Genomic DNA, 12,044 nt, shown 5'->3' with positions numbered 1-12,044 from the left:
ATGTAACGACTGGTCAAATCTGCGCAACTGGTAGTCTACGCAGACGACGTCGATATCCTTGCCCGATCAAAGCTTCGTGCGAAGGAAATGTTCGAGCAGTTCTAGTCAACAGCAAGTGAAGTGGGGCTCAGGGTCAATGAATTCAAAACGAAATACATGAATTAAACTCGAAAGGTGGCTACTAGTATGCAGTACATTGCAATGGGCGAGTATAATTTCGAACAGGTGGGTCAATTCGTCTACCTAGGAGCCCTACTCTCGAAGTATGAAGATGAAAAACATGAAATCCAAAGGCAGATTACTACTGCTCATAAAGCATTTTATGCAATCCTCCCCATAACGAATTCGATAAAAGTACACAGACGCAATCAACTACGCATCTTATTAATTTGTCGCGCCATCGAAAAAGAACAAATGAACCGCTTCCAATAATGTACAACACGAAGAGTCCGTCTCAAATACATTCAAATGCAAAATTTCATCAAAGGGAGGCTATTTTCTTAATGTGGTGGGGTTGTGGGAAGTGGCGTGTTTTTTGAGCTCTGTGGGGTATATTTTTCACGATGTTTTTAACATGAGAAAACTGTCCGCGCGATGGGTGGCGCCGTTTACTGGCCGTCAACAGAAGCAACCACTTTGATCTATTAGAACTTTGTTAGTAATATTGTGATTTCCACCAAACTTGGTAAGATCGTGCCTTATGTTATAGCCTATATTGTTGCAGAATTTCGTGATTCCAGGATGAACTGAAGGGGGTTTGCAGTCAATTACTAAAAATGATAGTAATTTACTATTATTAACTTTATTTGAACGGATATCGGTATGGAGGGTATTTCGGACCCTAGGCATCATATAGTGGCAGCCTCTTGATTTTTTCCAGATTTTTCGGTTGCGTAGTTTCTGAGAATGCATCGGTGAAAGAAATTATTACTTTCAACATGGTGCCTTGTACTCTACAAAAGAATGAACAGGAAGTATACAGAAACATACCCAATTGGTTAGCCAACACCCTAGGCTCAGAAATAAGGAAATGCTTTCAACAAAGTATGACCTAGCAGCGAAAAAACTGCAAGGCAAGAGCATATTGCATGACATGGGTCTTTCCTATTGTCGATGGTAAGGTAAGCAAATATTTGTCTCCTTTACCCTTCTAAGCTGTTTGGGGCCATATGCTCAAAAAATCATCAGTCATGAACAACCTCAAAGTGGTAATTCTACTAAACTCTAAGATGATGATAAATACAATAAAACTTACTTGAATTTATTGCTGTTACTGAAGCTGGTGCTCTTTCCATTTTAATAGATGGCGATGCATCATTTGTTATTGTATCCTGCGCTAGAGTTGAGGGTCCTATGGGCGAAGTAGGTACAAATGTCGAGGGTCCTTCAATATTTCCTAACGGTAGTCCTAATTGCGGTTCGCAATGGTTCCTTAATACATTTAATGCATCGTCGAGACGCTCTTCCATACGTGTACCTTGAAATGTCTGAGAAATTGAAAAGCACAATTAATTCCAGCCAATAAAGTGGAATATCGTTGTTTTCCATAATAAAAAAAAAATAAAGTTAGAGCTTACCGTTGTACTATCTATATGTCCCGTTAAGAACCCTATTGCGTCATTAATTGGTTGCAATTCAGGTTGACTTGCCTGTGTCACAAAAAAGCAAAAACGCATGCATAAAACAAACGTAACAAACTGTTAAATAATATTTAGAAGTAAAAATGAGAAAATGCCCGAATCTTAGAAATTTTATAATTAAATGACAAAATGAAGTTTTAGACTAGTTTATAAGTGGATATATACAACTGAAAACCGATAACATTTATTCAGAAGTAGATAATTGGGGAACGTATTCTGAATGTTTGTTATTTACTACGTTCCCGTTGGAAGTGTAACATACAAAATATTGAATTGAAAGTGTCCGTAAAAGTGTTTAATGATCACCAAACCCAATAATGATTCCAAAATACTCAGCATATGAGAAGCCTTCGCGCAAAATGTCTACTTGATTTAACTTTCATTTTATGGACCATATATATTTTTCTTAATTTTTGACTACACAAAAATGTTGAAATATGATGTAAATTATTTCAAAATATAAGACTTTTTTTTATAGCTGTTGCCAAATAAATAATGAACGTAATATATGAGATCATCGCAGTTTATAAAGCATGAAAAAATTCAGATGTAATTGTGAAAAATCGAATGCGAAACCTTGACACAATTCAGACATATTAGCTATTAATGAAAAGCATATAAGCATTTCAAACAAATTTAAGAACATGTTCCACTCACACCATCAAGCTGTGCACGGAAATGATAACGTTGCAACGACATAACTCGTACATCTATTAACTGTTTGCATAAAATGATAACAATTCTGATCGATGCCAATATTATAATGCACGGAACTTAAACTTACTTGTTACACGTTAAGACAGTTATCATTTATTATGTATTATGTTTAGCTTGGTACTTACCATATGCAGTCCTCGAGACACCAAGTCATTCGGATAGCCACCGTTTGGTAGTGTTAAGCTATTTGTAGCAGCTACTGTAGATCCATTAATGACAGGCGTCAATTGTTGCCATGATGCATTATTTCCGTTTGTATTCGGCAGCAAGCCGTGCGATGCTTGCTGCTGTGGCTGTGTTGTTAGAGGTGGTGGGGAATTGACAGGGGTCGAAGGATTTGAGCTGAAACTACTAATACTTTGATCTGCCGCTGTATACATCTGGAAAAAAAGTTGAATGGATGCTATTAATGAATATTCAACATGAAATTAACTAAGCCTGCCCTAAGATATCACAGTTTCAAGTGATTTATTTATAATGGCATGACGGCAGAATTTCGACAAACTAAACCTTTTAAGCTCAACATTGCTTTCTAACGCTTTTTCTTAATTAAAATCGATTGTCTGTTATTCTCAATTTATTCAGAGACTGACGCTAGGGAATTTGATATGAACTATGATACTCCTACGCTACAATCAATAGAATTATTTTAGATTGATTTTTAGGGGGCTTATCATATTAGAAATGCCGGTTTCCGGTTTTCAACTTGCTCTAGTTACGAAATTTGGAAAAGATGCGATTGGCAGTTTCATTCAGGGACAAAGACAACTCATTAGAGCAACATTGGGACACTGGGGAATTTTATCTCAAAACAATGATGAAATTGCATCTCGATTGTGTGCTGATATGTCGCTGCTGCAATTACAATCACTTGTGTATTGTGGTGCAGTTACGGTTGTAAGATTACACGGTCAGAAGATTCGCTTTCGCGTTATTGGTTTGACTGACCAAAGAGATTCACCATGGAAAATTTCTCTGGAACGTCGGCAGGAGTCACTAAGGCAGGACATTGCTAGACTGATTCAGACTAGCACTGGCAATGCCAGCAGACGAGTGAGAAATAAAGTGCAGAGAGTTTACAGGAACTATGAGAAACCATTAGTTGAAATTCTTGACCCACTACAGCAGAAACTTTCCATCAGATGCAGTCGGTTACGACGGTATGGCGAAACTTAATCCAACGAATCGCAACAGAGCGTCTAGACAGCACAGTAATGGAAGCGAAAGAATGCTGGCGTGGGCTTTGGGAGTTACCGCCCAGTATGCTGAGTGGATCACCGTCAACGGCACCCGCCATGCGTAGTGATGCCTAGCGTGCATTTTGCGGATGTTACCGATGAGGAATTTCGTCGAGCCATAAACAACTTGAAGAACTGGAGGGGTACTGGTCTTGATCGGGTGCAGAATTTCTGGTATGAGAAATTTACCAGTGTACACATGGTTGAACAGAAAGCACGGTGAGATTGATTACTTCCTTACCCAACTTCTAAGTGGCATGGAGGTTTTCAGTCTTACCTGCACAGGATTGGGAAGGCGCGATCTCCTGATTGTGTGTTCTGTAATGGAGTGGCGGATGACGCTGAACACACCTTTTTCTCTTGCGAGAGGTGGGACGGCCTCCGCCAGCAGCTTTATGCAGACGCAGGGGAGCTCTCCCCAGACAACGTTGTCAGAGAATGCTGAAGAGCGCTGGCAGCTGGAATCGTATTGCGCATTATGTTCGCGCTCTTCTTACTACGAAGAAGATTAAACTCGACCGACGGAGGGATCGGACGGTAAGGGGTTACCTGAACTAACAACAACTCCCTTCCTCCCCTCCCCTCCCGTTGGTGAAAGGAATTTCCTGATTTGAAGGCTCCCAAAGCCGGGAGAGCGGGAGGGCTAGCCCGAAGTAATGTGTCAAACGGTTCCAGGCTAGTTCTCAGACGACAGGGAGGTGTTTAGTTGGTAGTCCGCCAGCGTGTTGTTGCGTGAGTCCAACACTCTGTGCGTAAACGCATTCACCTACCCTACTCCCAAAAAAAAAATGCTTTTGACAGCGTACGGCATACCTAGTTAATCGATGCCCTATATCTGAATCGTATTGATCCCAAACTAATAAAGTCCTTCGCAATAGTTATGGAAGGGTGACATACCAATTTATCAATGCGGTCATCTCGAGTGCCAATACCTTAGAGACCATCCGTATATCTTCCAGGGGGATTCGTACAGTCTCCTTTGGTTTTGCACGGCATCGCTATTGGATGATGCTAGAGTGCATGGTTTCGCAATCAAATATGGCCTACATACTGAGTGTGAGCTGCCACCCTTGATGTACTTAGATGACATCCTAGTGTGGTAACCTCCACATCCAAACTATGACCGAGACAGACTACTACAAGTAACTAGGAATTCTGCAAGGAAGCTGGTGCTGAAATCGCATCTCTCGGGGAAGAATGAAATAGGTGCACTGAACATATTCGCTATCCCTTCACTGGCGTACGCATTCGGAATATTGCAGTGGACGAAGACCAATCTGGATACAGACTATGTCAAAATTCCGAATGGCCCTTTTATAATTTTAGTAGGTAGCATCTTCCAATCCCTAATATTTGGTAGCCGGCATATGGCAAGATTATGACTCGGAAATAAATTGAATTAAAATTAAAGAATTAGAAGAAAAGTAGACACAATAAAAAAGGGAAGAATTTTAAAACAACAAGGATAAGAAACAATAGTAATGCCCTGAAAATTAAGAATCAAAATAAAAATCTAACGGAAAATACTTATATTTAAGATTAAAAGTAAAGAAAATAAAAATATAATACACCAACGCGCAGCTTAACTAATCCCGCTGCAAGCAACTCAACAGCATCCATGGCAAACAAGGAGGTTAGTCGAAGGATACCGCTACCCGTTGTGGTACAAAGCCTTGGAAGCTTTAAGGCAATTAAAGCCAATATGACACGTGCCCTCCCCAATAGATACCTAATCAAAAAGAATGGTAACGCTTATCAGATTCTAACCAAGCCCTCGAAAATTACGCCACGGCCAGAAACATTTTCTCTCAGGAGATCTTTGATGAGCTGAAGGCTTTTGAAGCAACTCCTACCCAAACTACCCGATCCACTGGCCGCCCTATCACTAACCTCGTGTTCGTCCGTCCGTTTGTGTCCTAGGCGCGCGAAAACAGGAACTACACCGAACACTTCTTCCCGCAACATACTTCCTGCCACCGTCTCCAATATTGACTTTCTTGAATTCGCCAGGAAATGACAAAGATTCCTCCACATTTTCAACTCAATGTTCGCTACCTTCACGTTCATTAATGGACGTTAAGATAATCGAGTTAAACTTCAACTCCATCATTGGCCGAGTTGGAGTTATTTCTTGGCGAGCGCAAAACATACACATTCTGCGTATTACAACCCCGTTCTCCTGGAGACCACTGGCTTTTAACAATCGGGGGAAGCTTGAATGCGAAGCACCCATCCTGGTTTGATGTTCTGTCAAACCATAACGGGGGTATTTTTTGATATCTGATTGTCGGATTCGAAACTAATGAAAGAAGACAACAATGTTGAATCCTACATATAGTTGCGTTCGTACAGGCCTCTATTTTTGTCTAGAACATCCCACACTTTACAGTAGGCTCTTCTGTAGATGCGATATATGCATTTAAAATCATCATTTCGTATTAGCATGATGGCAGGACTTGCTTTGAACCTTATGATAATATTCATTCATAATTCGAGAGAACCATGTATTAAATTATGTTCTAACAAGTCAATAATTTGTACAAGGTTCTATCCGCAAACATTTACAAATTTTTATTATACCCAATTATTCACTACTTCAAACGTTTTCAAGAAAAGTAAATTTAACCAACTCTCTCTCCTTTGAGCGGATTATTTTCAAATAAAACAATAATCACAAAGCAAAACTTCAACAACAAACTTGTAAACCATACAGAAATTATACCTCTATCTAAGGGCATACAAAATGAAACAAAATTAAATACTCACGGTTTGCATTGCTTTTCCAACCATTGTATCATTTTGCACTGCCGGACTATGCTGAGTGTGTGGATGTGAATGAGTTGCATGGCCAAGTGTCGAACTATAAAGTGCAGGAGAATTTTGACTTTGCAAACCAGATGGGACGGGTTGTACGTTACTTCCACGGAATGAACTCATTGGCGGTAAAGTTTGTGGTTGATTCTTTTAAAAAAAAAGTATCAATGATATATGAACTTAAAGCAAGAATTTTATAATTTACTTGTGGTGCTAGGTGATTATCCATATGAACCATTCCTGGCGACATAGTATATTCGTGACCATGAGAGGATCCTAGGTGATTAGAATGGCCTGCGTTATTATACGACGTTGTTTGTGGAGGATATGACCCGGTTGGCGATGAATACCAATTTCCACCAGTCGAATCGAAGTATTGCTCTGGTTGATATAACGTTCCTCCGGCCTTTGGGGAAGCATATCTAGCGCTTCCGCCGGAACTGTCATGGGGGAATTCCTCGCCGGTGTACTGCAATTTTTGGGAACAATAATTAAAATAAATTATTTAAAATGCCAAGCAAAAACCATTACCATTCCGTTATCTAAACCAACATACGGTGATTGGTAGCCATTTTTATCTGCGCCTGAAAATGTTAACATTCATTTTAAAAAATGTAGATAAGAATAATTTTGTACATAAATTGACAGAAAATGTGTCTGGCTTTGAAAAGATTGGATTATCGATATGCCTTTTTCGACGATTTCTTAGCAAAAGGTACACCAAAGTGCCTTCTTCTTCTTCCAATTAATTATCTCAGAATTACTATTGCACCCATAATGTTAAATCTTCTGAAAACATCTCAAATTAGAACTGACCCTTTTATGAGGACCTGATCCTTGCGATTAAATCCCAGATGCATCATCCTCTTCAACACTCCATTGATTTTCCGAAGAAGTGCCTGTCTTGCAACGTACACACCAGTGTTTATTTCCTTTTTATTATCGTTTTGTACCAGGTTGGTTGCCTTGCACTGGCTCATTGACAGTTTTATCACTTCATTGCTTATTATCACCTGTTGTTGCACTTTATTATTGCGAATCGCCTATTTTGCTGCCTTCTACTGATGCAATATCCTTCTCCTCGAATCCACTCAAAGATATTTCGCTAGAAGCCAAAATGATCTTGTCCAACAACCCAAAAAATATCCCAGTGCAGAATTTCAACAATGTGCAACTCCTATCAGATTCGCAACTTTTTTCCGAATAGACTAAGAATGACCCTTCCAGCAAAAATATTCCCTTCTCGAAAGTCTACTGCCAATAAGAAATTGTAAAAACAAAATCAGAAATTATTAACGGGAAAGGTGCCGTGTTTCACCATGGTAATGCCTAACCATACATATCTTCAGTGAAGCGAAAATTTGTGGGCTAACAAATGCAAGTTTCGAAACTTTACTGCTATCGAAACATCAACAATGCCTCAGATAATACTGGCCTCATGCCGAAGACCTTTCACTATACAAAACGGACTATCACTGCTTTCTAGAATGTGTGCACGTTCCTCAACAACGGTATCGAGGGTTCAGAAAACGATCGCTTTCTCGAATTCCAGTGGAAATTTCAACGATATGAACTGCGCTTCTGGGCCTAAGCGAATTGAGTTGGTGGGATTCTGGAGAGCAGTCCTACCTCTTGAACCAATATGCTTTGCAATCTAGAAAGCCGAGTGATAGTAGCCACGAATCCGGTGTCCAGTTGTTTCTAACGGCTATAGCAAGGCGCCCTCTGAGCCGATTTCTGAGATATCTGACTGCAAGATTTCAGCCTAAGGTCAAGAGTATCACAATTGTATAGTGCTATGCATACGGAGACTCCAGAATAGTGGACAAGGATGCTTTCTACGAGCAATTACATGCAGTTCTGGAAAAGCTCCCTAAAAATGACATTGTGATTGTGATAGCTGGTCTGAATGCCAAGGTGGGTACTGATACCATCTTGCTCGGACTTATAATGGAGAAGAACGGTCTTGGCGATAATAGTGGGGAGCTTGTGGATTTCTGCAGCTTCCATCGCCTCCTCATTAGTAGCGCATTGTTCGAGCAGAGCCTGGCATAAGATCAGTTGGGTTTCAACTAACTGACTCCATTTGGGAAACCAAATCGAGCACTTCACTAGCAACAATAAACTTAAGTATCGTCTGTTGCCGGATATGCGTAACAAAAGAGGCGCTAACATTGGCCTCGAAAGGGATCACCATCGCTTAAAATCGCTTCCGTGTTGCGTCCGTCAGTTCCACACCGACCGGTTATATGATCTACATCCATCTATATGTAGCTATTTTGCGAATCAGGAGTAACCCGCCTGAGAATATAGCTGAGCATTGGGCCGCCATCAAAAATGTTCTTTTCTCGAGTGCTACACGTCATTGGCCACGTTCCGTCCTCGAACTCTGATACCGTGCGAATACGGAGTAAAGCCGCTGGGTTTGACGATCTCCCTGCAGAATTATTTATCGCTGCACCCGCTGTTACTGTAGATCTGATTCTTCCATTGCTATGAAAATTTTGGGAATTCGAGACTTCTCCCAGAGAGTGGAAGGAGACGATCGTTCAGATTGCAAAGAAGGGGACCCCTTTTCAGTACGGCAATTGGAGGGATGCCTGTGTGTTCACTGCGGTTGCAAAGATAATAGCTAAAATAATCCTGGAACACATCAAAGAACATCTCGAGAGCATGATCAACAGAGAATAGACTGGTTTCCTTTGCGATGAACACATAAGCGCCCTACGGATCACTTTGGAACAATGGAGGGGAGTTTAAATTTTCGCTTCGATTTCGACAGCGTTTACAGAAGATATATCTGGCGCGCTCTACACAGGAGGGGCATTCCGGAGAAACTAACAGCAATTATCAGAGCGAGATATAGTGGCGCGAAATGTCACGTGCTGCAACAAGGCAAAATCTCAGAGGATTTTGAGATCAAAGTGGAGTGTGCCAGGGTTATTTTTTTATTGTTATCGGTGAGGGTCTTCATGTTGCTTTTCCCGGAAGTCAAGGAGGGCAATTAAATTTTTTCTTCAACAGCTTGACTACCCTGCTGGCATCTGTTTGCTCTCTTATCGAGTTTTGGAACTTGGCCAAATCGCTTTGCATTTGGAAAAAGAGGGAGGTAAACTTGGGCTGAAGATAAACACCAGATTCTCAGAATGACGGAACTGGTTTCTGCCGATGGTCGCACCGAACTGGATATCGCTCGATGCTTTCGCAACTTTGTCTAAAATCTGGAGATGCAGTTATCTCAACACCAAGATCAAGTTGAGACTGCTCTGGGCTAGTGTTGCTATATGGAAGTAGTATATAGAAACTGACAACTGCTGTCAATTGAAAACTCAAAGCCCTGTTAACACTTGACTGAAACGTGCGTTCGTGGCACGTTGATACTAGTTACCCGTAGATGATATAATCAGAAAGCGGAAATGGCAAAGGGTTGGTCACACACCCAGGAGGGGCAACATTTCCATTGCTAGCTACACTAATATCTCATGATTGCATGCCCCCACCCCAACCCCTATCTCAAGATTGCTAACAAGTAGTTCGCACCAACAGCACTTGGCGCAGAACAGTAAAGTAGTAGTAAGGGCATCTAGGGAAGTCTTGGGGTAGCTGAAACGTATTTTAGCGAACTATAGCGCGTAGGTGTGATTGCCGGTAAATAGCAACCATATATCTAGAAAGACAATGATTTGAAACAGCAACAATGGGAAGAATTATAATATAGGAATAGTTCACATGTTTGAAGAACGATAACAAAGGAAAGAAAAACTTTTGTTAAGTATTTCTGCTATACAAACCAACATATATTCAAAATTCTAATTCAATTTTTATTATACATATAATAAAGTTTTAACAAGTCGGGAAACCGGAAGCTGGACCCTTCAGGTACGAAAGGTTTTGTGTATTTCTTAGTACGTAGCACGTAATATTTGCATATGTCCACTTTCGGGTGATATTGACATTGATAGTCTTCAATTTCCAAAGAAGCAACAACTTCAACGTATTATAAATTTGTTAGTAATAGTGCGATTTCCATCAAACTTGGAACGATCATGCTCTACGTTATAGCCTACATCACTGCAGAATTTCGTGATGCTAAGATGAATTTAAGGGGGGTTTCCAGCTAATTACAAAAAATTATAGTAATATACTATTATTAACTTTATTTGAACAGATATCGGTATGAAAGGTATTTCGGAGCCAAGGCACCATATAGTGGCAGCTTCCTGATTTTTTTCAGATTTTTCGGTTTGGTAGTTTCTGAGAATGGCCCCTTTAAAGAAATGATCACTTTCAACCCCCGCACTCCCCACGTTTCCAAGAAATGTCAAAACTAAGACCGGCTTTGAAAAGTACTACTCGAGACCTTTAATTTGATACCCCACATGACTATATTTGATGAAAAAAAAATTTACACCACCCTTTTGCATGTATGGAAACCCCCCCTTAAATTCAACGTAAAAGGATGTAACTCACTGTATGTGTGAGCGTTCACAGTTCCCACCTTTCTACCAAATTTGGTGTCAATCGCTATAACCGTCTCCGAGAAAAATACGTGTGACGGACAGACAGACAGACAGACGGTAAACCGATTTTAATATGGTTTTGTGTTTACACAAAACCTTAATTAAAAAAACCATTCTAACGATATTCTTGCAAGTGTACATTTACCCAATGTCATTTCAAATGCATTTGTTGTACTTTTCATGATATTCAATTCCTGTAGATCAATGCAATCCAGGATTGTATGAGACTGGTTCATTTAGAATTTTTAAATATTGAATTTTTGCAAAGTAAACAAATATCATAGGAAGCCGGAAAATTAAACTTGTTAATCAATATTCAAGGAACATTAATAAAATCTCAAAATGAAATTCCAATTGATTTCATTTCATATTTCGCGTCAGATATAGCGGTCCACATGCCGTGTATATCACTAATCAATATAGTACAGGTAAAACAACCTGTTCTTTAACAGTAAGCATCTTTGATATGGCGATGATATATGATGATGGCGTAAGTTTTATTTCGAATGTGCATTGTTCGGCAACCTAACCGCCCTAGTTACGCGGTTGGACAATCGCCAGCCATTTTAACCACGTTTTGCGGCTAGCCGCGGAACTGAACCGCGTCTGGCGCTTAGCCGCGGCGGTCAACTGCGAAGTCAGTTAAAAGCAAGTGTGTATGCGTCCTTAAACTAACATTTCCCTCTCGGACAATGGATAAAGATTATTACACTTTCCAGTACATACATAACACAAAGCTAAGCGTATGCTAAACTATTTGGAAATAACAAAGTGCTTTAAAAGTGGTCTAATGTGTTAATATTGTAAAGGCAGTAAATCTAATTCAATCAGTCCAGAAAAGTATGTGATTTCACCAAAAGTGTTGATAATCAAATCTTTTAACTTTTATTTTTATATGAACTATGCGAATGACGAGAAATGAAGATAAAACTATCAAAAGAAAAATTAGTATGATATTTCCGATACGATTTCCTTTGACCCGGCATATATTTTCTATCAGTCGAAATCAAATTCAACCGACATGGTTGCTGCTGATATTGTTCATTATTATATAAGAGAATGCAAATATCCAAGTATTGCGTATCTTGTCCAGTGCTATCAAAACTGATCAAATT

General features: G+C 39.9%; 1 protein-coding gene across 6 annotated transcripts in view; it reads right to left on the bottom strand.

Annotated features, from left to right (window-relative positions):
- Nucleotides 1–12,044, bottom strand: part of LOC119650258 (protein daughterless) — a 45,624-nt gene that overhangs the window by 18,916 nt on the left and 14,664 nt on the right. For 5 of the 6 annotated variants that reach the window (XR_005249249.1, XM_038052857.1, XM_038052880.1 and 2 more), the window contains exons 2-7: nucleotides 6,941–6,993; nucleotides 6,615–6,878; nucleotides 6,362–6,556; nucleotides 2,483–2,737; nucleotides 1,578–1,649; nucleotides 1,256–1,487 (exon numbers count right to left, since the gene is read on the bottom strand). Coding sequence is in view for 5 of the 6 variants with exons in the window: in XM_038052857.1 (XP_037908785.1) it covers nucleotides 1,256–1,487; nucleotides 1,578–1,649; nucleotides 2,483–2,737; nucleotides 6,362–6,556; nucleotides 6,615–6,878; nucleotides 6,941–6,993 (1,071 nt within the window). In the remaining variant the exon portion in view is untranslated. The remainder of the gene's footprint in view (nucleotides 1–1,255; nucleotides 1,488–1,577; nucleotides 1,650–2,482; nucleotides 2,738–6,361; nucleotides 6,557–6,614; nucleotides 6,879–6,940; nucleotides 6,994–12,044) is intronic. The other variant, XM_038052897.1, reaches the window with a different exon arrangement.

This window comes from Hermetia illucens, chromosome 1, assembly GCF_905115235.1.
Source record: "Hermetia illucens chromosome 1, iHerIll2.2.curated.20191125, whole genome shotgun sequence".
Classification (NCBI taxonomy): Eukaryota; Metazoa; Arthropoda; class Insecta; order Diptera; family Stratiomyidae; genus Hermetia; species Hermetia illucens.
The sequence above is the reverse complement of the archived record's forward strand: the minus strand, read 5'-3'. Positions and strand labels throughout refer to the sequence as shown.